The sequence below is a fragment of the Juglans regia genome, chromosome 5 (assembly GCF_001411555.2).
Source record: "Juglans regia cultivar Chandler chromosome 5, Walnut 2.0, whole genome shotgun sequence".
NCBI classification, from domain to species: domain Eukaryota; kingdom Viridiplantae; phylum Streptophyta; class Magnoliopsida; order Fagales; family Juglandaceae; genus Juglans; species Juglans regia.
Genome location: NC_049905.1, coordinates 344,570 through 360,975, shown reverse-complemented (window position 1 = coordinate 360,975; position 16,406 = coordinate 344,570). Strand labels below are relative to the sequence as shown.

General features: G+C 37.8%; 2 protein-coding genes across 3 annotated transcripts; both read right to left on the bottom strand.

Moving 5' to 3' along the window:
- Positions 1–1,668: 1,668 nt before the first annotated feature.
- On the bottom strand, positions 1,669–7,462 carry LOC108988256 (protein OBERON 4-like). Of its 2 annotated transcripts, XM_035689971.1 has the most exons (3): positions 3,887–7,462; positions 2,366–2,932; positions 1,669–2,031 (listed from the first exon to the last, which is right to left on the bottom strand). In XM_035689971.1, the coding sequence occupies exons 1-2, from the start codon at positions 7,050–7,052 to the stop codon at positions 2,373–2,375; spliced, it is 3,726 nt and encodes a 1,241-aa protein (XP_035545864.1). In that variant the 5' UTR covers positions 7,053–7,462; the 3' UTR covers positions 1,669–2,031; positions 2,366–2,372. The 2 variants fall into 2 exon arrangements, with proteins under 2 accessions (XP_035545864.1, XP_018817019.1); XM_018961474.2 differs by lacking the exon at positions 1,669–2,031 and having other exon boundaries at positions 2,033–2,932.
- A 2,438-nt stretch (positions 7,463–9,900) lies between these two features.
- On the bottom strand, positions 9,901–15,800 carry LOC108988241 (peptidyl-prolyl cis-trans isomerase FKBP42-like). Its single transcript, XM_018961454.2, has 8 exons — positions 15,722–15,800; positions 15,266–15,343; positions 13,392–13,574; positions 12,947–13,036; positions 12,225–12,409; positions 11,972–12,094; positions 11,714–11,866; positions 9,901–10,454 (listed from the first exon to the last, which is right to left on the bottom strand). Exons 2-8 carry the CDS (start codon positions 15,300–15,302, stop codon positions 10,128–10,130), a joined length of 1,098 nt encoding a protein of 365 aa, XP_018816999.1. The 5' UTR covers positions 15,303–15,343; positions 15,722–15,800; the 3' UTR covers positions 9,901–10,127.
- Positions 15,801–16,406: the final 606 nt, after the last annotated feature.

Genomic DNA, 16,406 nt, shown 5'->3' with positions numbered 1-16,406 from the left:
GGTATTCGAATCCCCCTCCATTAACCATTTAACGCGGGACATTTGACAACCAAAATCTCCTCTCTATTCAGCCATGCCTAATATTTTTGTGTACAATTTAACAACTTCTTTTCAATCTGAGAAGAATAATCATTCAGCAATAATTGCTCCAAGCCAACTATACGATTTTCCATCTTCTTTATTTCAACATCAACTCTTCCAAACACCTTCACATTTCATTTCCTCAAAGCATCTTTCAATGCTTTTAATTTCTTACTGATTCAAAACATTAGACAACAATCTACAACAACATCCCACACCCCATTAACCAAGAGAAGAAATCCCTCATGTGTACCCCCACATTCGCTGAAAACGGAATGGTCTAAAGATCATATTTTGCTCACAACCCAATGACACAAACATCGGTGAATGATCCAAAGATGTTCTCAAAATATATTCAACGTGCACATCACTCCATAAATTAATAAAAGCCATATTTACCAAAACCATATCCAATATTGCCCAAATACGCCTCTCACCAAGTCTACCATTACACAAAGACAATTGATTTCCTATATAAGACAAATCAATCAAACCACAATATTGAATACATCATTAAACTCAACTTTTGCACGAGGAGCCCGCATAATACCACCGACTTTGTCCTCACTGCCACGGATAATATTAAAATCTCATCCATAAACCATGGACAACTACCCGGGTCTTGTTTACACAAAAAATCCCACAACTCCAATCTCTTTGTACGGAAACAACTGGCATAAACAAACGTACCAAGACTTCGCACACTACCATGAGTAAACCAACCACTTACAACCTGATCCGTCATTGAAATTAACTCAAACTTAAGATCATCATCTCAAAAAAGCTAAATTTCCCCCCCCCCCAACCCCCGCATTATTAACAAAATTAGACAATTTCATCCATCTTACCCATCGACGACATTTATTCTTACCAAGAAAAGGTTCTAAAAGAGCCACCACATATGGTCGACTTTTGTTCAATAACCGCCGAAGCCTACTCTTCGACGAAAGAATACCCCTAAAGTTCCACGTCAATATCTTCAACATCAATTAAATTAATTTCTTTGAGTGAGTACGTCGCTCCAAAACAACAATAGATTTTTCTTTCCTTATCCCTCTGAATTTCTTTAGAAGGAACATGCAAATCTGGATCTGAATCAAAACATTTTGCTGCTAATTCATTCAATTCTTCATCAAGTTCAACATCTGAAATTGCTCGACCATGCAAGAATAAATCCTCTTCTCGACTCCCTCCCTCCCCTATACATCCTCTATTTGCCAATCCTCCTAATTCAAACTCCAAAGTCTCATCAATAAGCTTAAGAAAACTCTAGGAGACGCCCCAACAACCATCTCATGGACTTCCACATCCTCAGAATCATTTTCCATTAACTCAAACCAACTGTCACGCCGGCCTCGAGATTTTTGAACCACGCCAGGGCCCTCCAAAACCTCCAAATCTTCCATCAAATAAACATCAAAAACCAAATTGTCAAATTGAGATTTAGAGCGCACCTTACCATCAATGGCAATAAACAAGGCTTCTTGCAAATCCGTCTCCATCCTTTCCTTTCTCCACTTATCATTTGTCATTGTTATGCCATTATTTTACTCAAATGTGAATGTGTATAGGAAAGAAACACAAAGATGATAGAAATAGTAAATGTACAAATATCTTATTACAAAAGAAGGGAGTAGACAGTCTACAACACTCTTGGTTACTACAAATATGGAATGTTTGAAGTTAGGGAACCAACCATGATTTGATTGCTTTGGAGGGTCTAGGAGAGAGAGGTCGTCTCTCTGTGCTCCATATCCTCAAGAACGGAAGTCAAGTAAAATCACAAGTTTTCTTTTGACAAATGTAAAGACAGGGAGGACTACTTCTGAATTCCAAGTAACAAGGCACAATCACCATTAACCAAAAAGAAAAGCCATTCAATGGATGCACTCCTCCATTTCTCGTACACTAAAAATGCGTCATATCCCCAACTACTGCAGCAAGTTTCTCCTGGAAATAAAAGAGAAGCTTCATTTATAATTTATCTCCATCATATCGCTACCCTAAATTGGAACCCTTTTTTTTTAACATAAAAAGAGATCTTGCAGTCTCTGTACAGATTCCGGTAATCTGGTTAGTAGCTCGCACGTACACAAAAATAATAATAATAATAATAATAAATAAACAAAAAAAAAAAATTAATAACAGAACCTAGAACAGAAGATACAACAACTAATACAGAAATGTGGTGGCTCCGGCTCCTCCGACCCATGAAGTTACCGCATAGAAATTTCAACACTTACAGATACAAATATCTGAGAAGGTGACAATTCAATAGAAAAACCTGCTGATCACATGGCAAGGTTTCGTTTTGTAGCTTCCATTTTCATCAAAAGATCTTTAATATCTGCTTCCATCCTCATCTTCATATTGAAATATTCTCGATGTGCTCTCTCTAGGGCATTGAGTTCTTCAAATTTTTGTTTACGCATATTTTCACCCTCAGACAACCGCAACTTTGCAATTCGACTCTTATACTCCTCTTCAATTTTTTCACTCTTTGCAATGGCAATGCGTCTCAGGCCATTGGCTTCTCTTCTTGCATCTTCAGCACGTTCTTGGAACATTTTAGCCTCTGCTTGTTTGATTTTCACCATACTCTCCAATTCATCAAAGACAGGTTGCTTTTGAACACTTGCCTGTAAATCTGACTCCAAAGTGCGTTTGTCATTCCGGTCGTAACTGAAACTAGGAAGCATACTAGCTGCCCTTTCCAACTGAGGGCCCTTCTCTGAATAAAGGGACTTTAGCCAAGTGGGATCCTGGCTTGGCCCAGCCATCCCATTGCTTTCTTTACCTTGCTCCTTCCCAGATGAGATTGCAGGGTTGCCAAACTTGGAAGAATTAGCATCTGCAACAAACAGCAAAGGATGTCAATTACAACCTTGTGGTTCAGAATACCAATTCAATGGAGCCATACACAGGAATGAACACTGCATTATTTTCATTTGATTACTAGGACTATCGAGTATGGAACCATGACAAAAATGTTCGATATTTCCTCATTCCAAACCCAATAAACATTATATTCTTCTTTTTTTTTTTTTATAAGTAAAAACCAATACACAATATATTCAGAAGACATACTTCCCCCCCCTTTCTATCCCTTTATTGTTCTTTTAACCTTTAAGGGCATAATATGTGAACTGAGATTATCTCCAATTCTCTGTCCAAATTAAACGGTTTAATTTGTAGACAGATAGACACAATATGTGGTTTCACATGACCCTACACCATTCAGGGTCCCAAGACAGATGACACTAAATGTTGTAGGGGGCTTATATGTTACATCTATCTCACCATCCAACTGGGAAAGCCAATTGAAAAGGATCATTATCCTAAATCGGAATATGGATTTTACAATGAAGCAAACGTTGAGTGTGTCCACCAGATGGTTTACCAGTTTCTAACACCACTTATACGACAGAAGTCAAATGCTAAAAGGCACACCCAAAATAAACAAGCAAAACCTGATACATCACAATTTTGAATACAATATCAATGTAAGGCAGATCCAAATGACAGTCTACTTGGGAGGAAAAAAAAAGGAGGAATCTACAGGACAGACTTTCTAATTCCCCCAATCTTCAACTTGGTTTTGTTTCTCATCCTTTTCTTCTTAACTGGGTTCTGTTTGTTTAGGCACATTTTATCTCATATAAAATAATTGATTCTCAGTTTAATTCATATGTAATTTTTAAATTGCCGGAAGGTCAATATTTGAAGTTGAAAAGTAAAAATAGTCCGATATCATCCAGGGAAGAAAATAATACAATTCCTTATGACGGAAAAATAAAGAACTCACCCCTAAGGAAAGCCATAATATGACCGTAGACCTCAGGAAGGTCAGACTTAGTAGGCAATCTTGTCAGTATCTTATCAGCAATTTCATGAAGTCGCCTCCCCCTCGTGTCCTTGCTGTCACCAAAGATTCTCCTCACATATTTGAGTTCTCTAGAAAGAGTTTCAGCCGTCCAATCCTTTGCAAAATTTTGAAAAACCTCATTTACAAAGCCAAACATTTCAGAAGGATGATCACAGGCAACACAATGGAACTGCATCTCGGTTGTCCCATAAGCCCCTGTAGCACTCCGTCCATTTCTGATATAAGATTCCCGTAACCCACAATCGGTATGGCACCAGTGTAGACAAACATCACACCCCACCCAACTACATGTATTTGATGCCATGTCAAACTTGGAACATACAAGACACATACAGGCACTGCAAAATCCATTTTTCTGCGCACAGACCTTGCAATCACATTCATCCACTGGCAAAGGATTCTTACAGTTAAGATTTCTGCATTTTAGGTATAGAAAAACCTCTGCCAAATGAGTTGGTGAAACACTGTCGTCCTGTTGAAGATAATCAGGTAGACCAGTTTTCAAAGCGACCAAGATTTCCAATTGAGCCCGATGGGATTTCAGAAGGACATCCATGGTTACGTCAGACCTGCTCTGCAGTGCTTTCTGAATTGCAAATAATTGCGGTCGCTTGTCAACATTCAACATGATCTCGTTAATGCTCTCTTTTAGACACGCTATGGATTGTGCCGTCATTTCATGAAATTTCCTAGCCATAACATGCACTGGTTCAGCAACTATCCTGGCAACGACAGTCTCAACAAATTCAACTCCACCTATCAGAAGCTGTTCAGGCTCCTTCTGGCTACCGGTCCGATATAAACTACCCCCACTCTTCTCTCTCATTCCTCGCTTCCTGTCAAAACTATAATTTGATCCAATATCATGAGATCCTACACTCTGGGAAGGTGATCTAACATCATCATTGTGCCTTGACTGTCCTCCTGAAAGCTGCCTCTGAAAACTCAACTGCCTCTCTAGCCCATTGGCCACTTTAGAGCTCCCTTCTAAAACCCTATGATGTCCTTGCACGGCTTGGCCATTAGAAGTGCCCTGTACCACTTGAGACTGACCAAGAGAGCCATTTCCATTCATCAAGATTCTCTGATACAAGGGAACTTCTTTCTGCTTGGACTCATTCTGAGACTGTCCCTGCCACTCGATTCCCTGAAATATGGGGCGGCTGCCAACCGATTGTTCATAGTTGTCCATAAAATTCTGCGTGAGAGAACAGCTCGGGTTGTGATAAAATGACTGAGAACCAGAAAACGACATTGATGCAGTAAATCCATCCGAGTTAGTACAGAATGTGTTACTCAAGGACTGAACACTCCTTGCTTGACTTGGTGAACCGGGAGTAGCTTGATTCGTATCAGCAGCACCAATCGGTAACAAAACATTCGGTAAACTTAACGAAAGATCTAGGGGCTCCAGCATCAGCTTTTCATCCTTCTGCTTACTATTAACACCAGATCGATCGTCTTTCTCTTCTCTTCTAACAGGAGAGCTACTAAACAACTCAAACCCACGAGTACTAGGTCCTTCCATATCTCCATTATCCCTGCAAGTCTCGAACTCCCTGGTTTCCCTTCCAATCCATACACCATCTTCCACAGAATCTGCAACATGGGTAGGGGCAATAGACACACTTTTGCCTTTATCCTTGAAATTCTGACTCTTTAAACTCTCTGTTTCTATCCTCATATTGACTTCAGAAACTCCATTTTCGTCCTCATTCAAGGCGGGTATTTCCAAATCCTCTCCCTTGGCCGCAAGATCTATTATACCCTTGTCTTGTTGTTTACCCTCCTCTTCAAACCCCATCGAAGTCTTATGAAAAACAACCGTATCCATCTTTGCTTCCTCTTCACATTGCCTATCTTTCCTCGCACCTTCTTCTTCCTTATTACCTTCATCATTTTCCACCATTCCATCATTGCTCTCACTCTCACTCTGTTGTACTTCTTCATCAACTTCCTTTTCTTTCCCCTCCTCATTATTCGGCAGCTCTCTCTCAATCTCCATATCTATTTCCATATCTATCTCTTCCTCGCATAACACTTTATCCGCTCCATCTTCCACAGCCATATTTGAATCCTCAACCCGGCACTCGCTCTCAGCCTCAACCTCCTTATTCACACTATTACCCAGCTTTAAACCTACATGGTCTCTGACCTCCGTTTCCGTTTCCGTTTCAGCCCCAGCTTCATGAACCAATTCACGCTCAACCCCACGTACTGATTCCGAATCCAGGTTGGGTTCTGGTTCAGGCCCCGGCTCCGGCTCCGGCTCAAGCTCTCCTTCCTCCATTTCACTGCCACTCTTACTGTCAACCTGCACCTCATCGGTACCCTTCTTTGCCGTCTCCACATCCACACTCCTCGATTGTTCGCTCGCTGCCGATTCCCTAGACCAACTTGGAGATTTAGATTTCGATTTAGAGTTGTCCTTCGAATTTTCGTTCGTCCTCGGACTAGCTCTCGAGGCTCGTATCGGTGATGAACTCGAATTTAAAGCCCTCATCATCCTCGACGGCTCGCTTGCAGCTGAATCCCTAGACCACGTCGGCGACTTCCCGTCCCTCAAGCCAATTCTACTTCCTCCTCTGCCGCTCTCCTCCGAATCTTTGTTTCCATTATTATTGCTCCCGAATCGACGCCAGGACGACACACTGCCCTCGCGCCGCGACCGCTCTGATGCAGCCGAAGAAGACCGCTCCGATCGAAACCCCTTTGGGAACTCTCTCCTTGTCGAAGAAAACCCGCCGCAAAAGCTCTCCGACCGATGCATCAAAGTACGATCATACCCTCCTCCTACTGCTCCACTTCCTCTGTTCTCTCCGCTGTACCGATCGAAGCCACCCTTTCGTCGATCGAATCCTCCCTCGGAATCGTGGTCCGATCTCTTACGCACCATCCGAGAGCCCTCGCGATCCTCGTCAGCGGATCGATCACGGTCGTACCGAGCCATAGCTTTCCGTACACTATCGGGCTTGTAGTAGAAGCTCCGGTGAGAAGATGATGACGACCGATTCGGGTTCGGGTTCGGATCCTTGCACTTCTCTCCATACGAATCGAGATCCTCGCTAGATCTCAGCCTCTTCATCTTTGAAAGATACGAAATTCTCTGAACTTTCTTCTTCCAAAATTCATATACGAACTCACGGAAACTGCCCCCTCCAAAAAATCAAATCTAGGGTTTTGACTGCAAGAAGAAGGATGGAGCAATGAAGAGAGCTTGTAGGGGCTTAGAAGTACGCCTAAGTTTATGCGAAATTATACGTACGGGGATTAACATAAAAGCAAGAAAAATAGGGAGAGATGGGAGGAGAGATGGATCGGAGAAGTTGACCGGCGAGGAGGAGGTGGAGGAGGAGGGGTGGGATTGTTGGGAATGGGTGTGGGCATAATTGGAAATAAGGGTAAACAAGAAAGAGAAGGTGGTAGAGTTGGGTTGGGCTTATAGTTCAGTCAACGCAGTTTTAACCACCGAAGAAAAAACAGAGAGAGAGAGAGAGAGAGAGAGAGAGAGAGATTTGGATACGCAATGTGCGTGGAAAGCATTCTGGAAAAAGACAGGGAGAAAGAAAAAGAAAAAGCCGGGTTGCGTATTGCGCCACAAGGCGCATGGTAGTTGAGGACACGTAATATGGTGGGATATGATGGTATTTAAAATATTATTTTTTAATATATGGCATGCAATCCATACCTATAAAAATATTGATAAATTTAACTATTTTTGTCACAAAATTACTCATAATTGTGGATTTGTTAAATGAAATTACGTATTGGAATTTGCTTGTACTCTCCTTTTGAACACTTGCATATAATTTACGTAGAAAAATATTTATTTTTAAATTTCTTATTTATATAAAATATTTAGATTTTTGTTTTTTATTTTAACCGTACGTGGCGTTATTCTATAGGTTATTGGGATGCCAAACTGCTTACACTTTTGTCGGGGTTTAGATCTAACCTTAAAATTGTGGTCAGCTGAGATGGATTGCTCAGAAGCCCATCGACACTGTTTCATGTCGGAGTAAACGATAACTCGCGAGATTAAACGGCCTCGTGTTCTCTGCTAGCACGTGTTCGTATCTCAAAGCGAGTACGTTGCAATCTCATAGATAGGCATCTAGTGTAAATAAAAACGTAAAGAAAAAGCAAGGAAGGTTTGACTCTATGTTAGACTTTTGACGTCATGATTTTTACTTTTTCTTCCGATAATGTACTTTAAAGGGTGTAGATGGAATAAAGGGATCTTTGTATCGTAGCCGTTGATCGAATGTGGGTCCCACGATTAGAATAACGAGTGCCGTGTTTTGAATGGTCTGGGGACTACTGATTCGAACTACAAAGTCAATGCCACGGATTTAGTAACTGTTGCCCAAAACGATTCCCCTTATACAGTAATATTCCCAATTTTGTTTTTTATAAGAATAATGATATATATAATTATAAACTGTTTAAATATTATATAGTTATTTTAAAAAAGAATAGAATTTATTATTAAAAAATTAATTTTTTATATGAATTTTATATTTATTTTTTTAAAAATAATTACACGACGCTTACACATTCACAATTACAATTATCATTTTTTTTTCTTTTTTTTAAGAAATCACATCTCTCACATGATTTTGAATGACACGTGTTGATAAAAAAAATTAATTTTTAAAATTGAAATACAGGTTTTAAATAAGATCATTCGGGGTTGTAAATGATTTTATCTCATCTCATTATTATAATTTTTTTAAATTTTCATATAATATAATAAATAATTCAACTTTTTTAAATCTTAATTTATTTTTTTCAAATCTCAAAATAATAATAATATTATAAAATAATATTCTAACAATATTTTTTTAAAATTTCATCTTTCATCTAAAATTATCCCATCTTGTCACTCAATCCAAACCATCCCTAAAAAGTGCGTTTATAATTTTACGATTTTATCAATTTAAAAAAAAAAAAATCTAATAATCTTCGTATCAATAACATATTGTGATCAATAATGTGATTGTGATGCAAGTAAAAATGGTAAAAATTGCATTTTCTTTTAAATAATAAAATTATCAAAACCCCCAAAAAATTCAAGGTAAATTAGAGTACTTTCTGCTTTCCAAATGATAGATATTTTCCTTCTGTTAAGACTAGCAGTAGCAGCCAATCCCAATGAGAGTAACTGTTCTGTCTTCTCTTTGCAATTCCCTGCTTTCTCAAGCATCCTTGATTCATGAACGTAACAACCATCTCTACCAACTACCCTCCTAAACTTCCATCTTTCCAAGTAATTCTCATTTTACCTTCCATGGCTGCTCTGCCTCTCTCAGTTGGCCATTCTTTATACAGAAATCACAGCACAATTCAAGGACCCGGAAAGAGCAGCAGTCCGATTCCAAGAACGCACATCCTTTTATGCTGCCAAAGCCACAAACCTGAAGAAACTTCCAAACCCAGAACGAAGAAAGAGAAAAGCAGAAGGGAGTCGCAGTTGCCGGGATTTCTTGCCGGTTTTGACAAGTTTAGGAAGGTTATGAAAGAGAACCTGAGCCCACGGCAAAAGGGTGATTGGAAGGACGTGATGTTAATGAGCTTATCATTTGCTGTTTATGTGTATATATCACAAAAGATTGTTATTGCTTATTTTGCTTGGATGGCCATGCCAAAGCAACCGTGGTAGGCATTTTTACTGTGTTGGCTAATTGGAAAGGGTGTAGCGGTTCGAATTTATCTGCTCTCTGTTTGCATTTTCATGTCTTTTCTGTTTGGAATTTGATCATCTTTCTTGTAACAGGACTATTTGCAGAAAACTAGTAGAAATAATTAGAGATACCCAAAGCTTAACCACTTGAGAGGAGCACTATCCTAAATTTTTTCTTGAGCCATACGTTGTACTCCACCTTGATTATGCAAAGAAAATGATAATATAAATAATACCATAAAACCAATTCTAACGTTGAACTTGCCCACAATGTTAATACGCTTGTGAAAATAACATCAATTCATTGTTTAAGGGTCTTACAAAATCGTCAAAAGTTCCTTTCTAAGCAGATTTAGACTGATTAGCTTATACTCGAAGAAATTTTTGGGTGCCGTCTCTGAAACCTTTGGCCACAAAACATACAGTACCAGAAATCATACTTGCTAAGGACAACACCTCTTGGCACATCTGCTTTGATTACTCTGCTTTATGCCCTCCACGCCTGAAAAGGCGAAAGATTAGCAACAACAGCCATTGCCAAAAGCGAACCACCCAATTAGTTCCCTTAGGTTTTGGTTCAGGTCTTGGTCCAAACAGTCCTTTGTAAATCTCCTTTTGCTTCTGATAAAGAGCCTTGTCATGTTCAGCAAGCAAACGTAACTCCCTTGTAATTGCTTTGTCCTCCGGTGCAAATTTCCGTGCCTTTAGGAAGTCCTCCCGGGCAGCATCTGTTTGCCCAAGTTCTGCTCTAGCCTTTCCTCGCCTAAACAGTGCTTTGACGTTGTTTTCTTCCTCTGCCAACACCTGCGAGCCCATCATCCCATTAAGTATCAATGTTTTCTATTCTGAGAATCAGTTAAACAAGTGTATTTTCTTGGGTAGTGATTGTGTGTGTGTGTGTGTGTGTGAGAGAGAGAGAGAGAGAGCGAGAGAGATTCTCCTTTTCTTTTTTTAAATGCATGTTGCCCGTCACAGAATATTAAATCATTTAGTAGATAGCAGCTAAAAGCTTTCAATACTTTAACCTACTTACCGGGTTCCACAAAAGGTGCAGCGACCTGGTGTGAAACGAATGGACTTAATACAGTCCCACATTACCCCTTATAGATATAAATGTATACCCATAAGTTCTCTCTGGTTTTGCATGTTATTGTCTCGATGTGCATCATATTAGATGGCAAGTTGCAAGGTGCAGAAGAAACAAGAGATAAAACTGTCATTTGGGTTGTCTGGAAAGCAGCTGGTAGACTTTTTTATGTTAGTGTTGAGGATATAATATAAATAATTAAATCTACCTCTTTCTATCAGCTTAAATTTTTGGGATAAACAGTGATTTCATATAGTATCAGAGTAGAGGTTTTGAGTTTGAGCCTTGACATACTTCACCACATTAATTAAAAATTCAACGTGTTGGGCCTGCTTAGTGAGGGAGGGTGTCAAGGATGTAATATAAAAATAAAAATAATTATATTTACCTCTTCCCATCCACTTAAGCTTTAAGGATAAGTGATGGTTAGAAACATTTGATGGGGAAAAAGAAGTCATCCTCCGATCAGTTATCCAAAGGAATAAGAGAAATAAAGGAAGAATACAGATTCAAATGCAATAAAAATAGCCATACAGCACAATATTGAACAACCACGAATTTTATGGAAGATTATATGGTGCACAGTAACATGTCAATGTAAGTTATTGTACTGAAGCTGGTAAGGAATTTCTAGAATTTATGAAGGCATATCTAGGTGGCTCATATGCCTTTAATTGATTCATCATCATATGAAAGCACTACAGTTTTTCCCAAGCAACTTGAAAAGACATTTGAAGATGTAGGCTCACAGAGTTAATATGCCAATTCATGCATTTTTTATATCCCAAAGTATGACTCAAGATTCTTTAAATTCTTTTTTTTTTATTGGCAATGGGTGTCTGGGAAGTCCTGACTAATTCAAAGATGAAAAGTATATAGCATCTGAAATTATATTAAATCTGTCCATGAAACATAAAGTATATAGCATCTGAAATTAAATTAAATCTGTCCATGAAACATCAAACTACATACGTACAATGCTGCATTGCATGATTGCCTCATCAAAGCGCTGAAGCTTTATTAGACATGCTGCCATGTTAAGGTGACATGGATTTTTAACAGCTAAAGCCATGTCCCGGTACTTCCCAAACAATTGGAACATGAAGTCGTCGCCCATATATGCAATAGCCTAAAATGTAGAAAAATCATCAGAACTTACTTAGAAACAAAGAAAAATTACATACAAGTTCAGATGCCAAGAAACAATATTATCCAAGGAACATTAGTGTGTAACCATTTCATACTGTTGCATAGCCTCCTCCAGTTTTTCCTCCTTAAATAAAGCATTTCCATCCATCTTTCTTCGATCTGCTGCACCAATCCTTTCCTCCACAGTCATGTCAGCACGAGCTTTTCCCTATGAAATGTATTATCCATCACCATTATATGTGCTGTTAGCATCCGACCAAGGTCAAGCTCATAGAATCAAACAGAAACTTTGAATATCCATAAACAAGTACTTCAAAAGTCATTTAAGAGCAACTTACTTCTTTGGTCTCATCAAACCCTATGAGCTCAACTTCATATATTATGTCTGCCATAGGTGGAACATTTGGGAAAGAGAAACTTCCTTCTTTCCCATAACCTAATTCCGAGCCGACATGTAACAGGGCACGTTCGCCAGATTTCATGCTGGACAAACCAATAGCCAAGCCAGTCATTTCTTTCTTCTCTGTTGCAAAAGAAAATATATCAATGAGCTGCAGCATGTCCAACAGAGCATAACACCAGATAAATACTGGGCTGATACTTAAAATGATTATGCACATGCAAACATGTGAATGTGACTGTGTGAGGCATTTTTATGCACTGTATAAAGTAACTGCATCCTCCAATATTATTTTTCTTCTGTTGTTTTTTATTCTTCACTTTGAATCTAGTTGAAATAATGAGAAGTGATATGTAGCCATCCCAACATAGCAGAATCAAACCTCCCACTAGCTTCTGTAGTCCTTATGCAGTGAACCCAAATAAATAAAGTTAGTGAATCACGAAGCCAGTTTGAACCACTTCATCTATTCTGTCACTGAGCTAAATATGACAAACCCCACTGTAGAATACTCAGTAATCAGGTATGAAATGATAATTTATAGAAAGGTTCAGATAAGGAGGAACAAACAAAACTAAGGGTAGAAAAACAACAATGAGATCACGCACCACATAAAAAGTTTACTTTGGGGAAGAAAAAAAGGATCATATATAAATGTACCTTTTCCTAATACCAACTCAAGTGGTCTTTGTTCCTCCCGCGTATCTTCAAACTTGTGCTGGGTGCTTTCCGTCCATGCCCTGTAGTGCACTATCACACATGCAATTTGGAAAGCATAATGAATTAACATTATCCATAAACATCCCATGAGAAAATTTTGAATAGATTCTTTGATAGTTAGAACATTAGAACATGTCCAGAAATCGAACATGTAAATCAATTCAACTAAGTCTTAGTCTCAACTCATTAAACAGATCCACTGAGAGCATACAAATATGCAATGGTATGATAGTACTAGTTTCTAATTAATGGTGGATGCAAGAATTCAAGGATTTAAATTTTTCATGGGAAAGAAAAGACAACCAAAAGAAGCCTATAATAAAATTATTAATGCTTGAGGTAAATCTGCCAGAAGTACAAAAATAAGCAACTATCTGGCACTTACAGAAGCATGTAGAATATTTGGATGGTTTTTGACCATGACCTTCCTTAATAATTTGCTTTGTGACTTTCTCGTGAAGGATTTCCACCTCTGAGTCAGCTTTTGGGGGCCCATTAGCATCTTGAGGAGGTTCCCCATGCACAAATGCAGCAGTTTCGGCAACTATTTCATTTTCATTATCTTCACCTGGAAAAGTGTGGCCATTCAGGGTATAAGTACACATGGGGATTCATGATGTTACATTCTAAAACCAAAGTTTCAAACAGCTGTTGCAACTAAGAATGGCCTTTTTGGAAATTTTCCCTCAACAATACCCATGCAGAGAGAAAAGACCATTTTCTTCTTGCCAATAAGGTGAAAATCAGAGAGAGGAGAAATCTTGTTAGAAATAAGAGCGAGAAGCACTCTCGTAAGTAGAATAATTCAGTATAAATGACCACAAAACTCTTTGTCTACATGCAATCATTACAGTAACAAGGAGAACGCATTTTGTATGAGACCTCCCATCATCTAGTATACTCCTTTTGCTAAGTAAGATAAAACTTTATTTTTTTGATTGGCACCCGGTGTTCGGGAACAAAATCCCAACCAATCCAGGGGGTGCAGGGGCCCTCGGCAAGGAGTTTCCCACAACTGTACCTCAGGTAATTCAAAGGAAAATCTCCACAGCCAAATGGCCCCCTAGAAATTGTTTGTACCCAAGGACTCGAACTTTAGATCTGGAGGGAGCATACCACCAAGACCAAGGCTCTTAACAAAACGGCACTATCCAAGTTCTCAAGGAATATACATTAGATACACTTAAGTAGAGAAAGAAAGAGATCAAGAAAATTCTAAAAGCCTTTTTTTTGCAAGTAATAAGAATTCATTAAAAGGCACAATCCAAGTGCAAAGGAAAAAGAATACAAGAAACACACTAATAGGTCCACCACCCTCTTAGACATCACCCAATCTAGCCCAAAGACTCTTTAACAGAACAGATATATCAAGACATATTTCTTAGAATATAAACTGAATATTTTTTTTTCCTGATCGGTAGAATATAAACTGAATATATGGCACCTCAGCTTCTGGTAAGCCTGAAAAAAGGTTACAGCTAGTACCAACAGGTTGATGTCAACACTCTGCATATCAGTTACACTAGGTAATCTATATGGGTTTGACTCCATCATCACTCCCCACTGTCCCCAGGGGTTTTCAGAAGAAGTGAAGCATCAAATTAGATGTCCAATTCAGGGATTTTTATTAATATACAAAATTATTCTCAGAATCACATCACATCATGTCAGATGGAATAAGAGGTCGTCCAGAGCATGGCCTCTAATGACTAAGCCTACAAAGAAATGTCATGAAAATATCAGTTAGAGAAGTCAGAATATTTATTCCGGTCAAAACACTGACTCCTACTCTGATACTCCAAGAGCACCTTAAACCAGGTTTTTCATAAACTAAAATTCACCTTCCAGAATAGTATTAAATGTAAAAATCTTAATAGGCAGACAGAATGTACAACCTGGCTCAAAGAAATTTAAATTTAAAGAACAAGAATTAATTATATGTCTATATGTATGGCTGATATCACTTGATCAAAACGTTCCAAGTATGCAGTACTGCATTACACTGCCACACAGTGAAGTTTATACTGCACAATAACTAGCAAGTATAAACTGAACAATATCCTCAACGCTTGGAATTTCCCTTCACTGAATGTTAAATGTGACAATATATTATAAACAGCTCAGAATCGTTGCCGTGTAAAGTATCAAACAAAAAAACTTGAAGGTTATCAGATAAGCACTAATCCAGGCATCCAGCACAGGAATTACAAAGATCAAACATTTGATTTTCCAAATCGAAGTTTGATGCTAGCGAATTACCAAGTGATTGACTTTGATGCTCATGAACTCCATCCATTTCTCGAAAATTCAGCGAAACCCGAGGGCTCTCCTCAATTTCTGCAAAGACCCAAGAAGAATAGAAGAACCAATCAGTACATTACAATTCAAGAAACCCATACAATTTCTTCCAAAGAGAGGATCGAAATTCCCAAGCGGATTCTACACGCCGTTTGGTAACCGAGAAAATGAAGCTGGAACAACGAAACAACTAGGAAATCAGGGGGAAAAGCTCCAGTCAGGTGAGCTTCAAACAAGCCTAGTTTAGCTCAGTTGACTTAATTTCTTGAAAACAAATAAGCCAAAAAACACCGTCGGATTCCGGAACTTAAAAAATTCCTTTTTACGTGCACTCAGGATTTTCTAGTCAACCAAACGGATCAGAGAGAGAGAGAGGGAGAGAGAGAGAGAACTGAAAAGGGCCAAGCTTCCACTTACAGTGGGAGGAAAGGGATCAGAATTCAGAAAGCTTTCCAATCGAGAATTTTGCCGAAATATGAGTTGTAAGAGCACGATTAGCTAAAGTTAAAAGTAAATTTTTTATGAATGTAAAATAATTTTGACTTTTAATTATTTAATTCACATTATTTTTTATATTAAAATAGTAATTTTTATTATTATATAATAATAAAATAATATAAGAAAAATTTAATTTTAATTATTTACATCAAATCTCTATATTAGATTACTTATTTAAATTTAATTTTAATTATTTACATCAAATCTCTATATTAGATTACTTATTTATTCAATGAATAATTAATAATTTTAAAAATATTTTAATTTTTTTATTATGAATTTATTTTATTTTATCATATTTTACTATTCATAATATTATATATTAATTAGTAATTATATTTTAATTATATTTTTCCAATTTTCATTTAAAAGGAAGAGAGAAATAATTGATATAAAAGGGAGAGAAAAATAATTAATATAAAATATATTTTATGTATTAATAGTTATTTTCAAATTTAGAAATTATTTTAAAAGTGACTGTAGCTAAATTTTAATTATGATGTCATTTTATGTTCTAATAGTTAAATCCTCAATGAATTTAGTTTTTAGCTAATCCATTGAGGATGCTTAGAGCACTCTCATTGGATTAGCTAAAGTTAAAGTA

What these genes read in the sequence shown, in the direction of transcription:
- LOC108988241 (XM_018961454.2), bottom strand. Translation starts at nt 15,302, where the DNA reads ATGGATGGAGTTCATGAGCATCAAAGTCAATCACTTG. An exon ending in CAAATATTCTACATGCTTCT is followed by an intron (nt 13,037 to 13,391) that starts GTAAGTGCCAGA and finishes CATGTGTGATAG; the next exon opens with TGCACTACAGGGCATGGACG. An exon ending in CTATGCAACAGTATGAAATG is followed by an intron (nt 11,867 to 11,971) that starts GTTACACACTAA and finishes TCTACATTTTAG; the next exon opens with GCTATTGCATATATGGGCGA.
- LOC108988256 (XM_035689971.1), bottom strand. Translation starts at nt 7,052, where the DNA reads ATGAAGAGGCTGAGATCTAGCGAGGATCTCGATTCGTATGGAGAGAAG. An exon ending in TATTATGGCTTTCCTTAGGG is followed by an intron (nt 2,933 to 3,886) that starts GTGAGTTCTTTA and finishes TGTTTGTTGCAG; the next exon opens with ATGCTAATTCTTCCAAGTTT.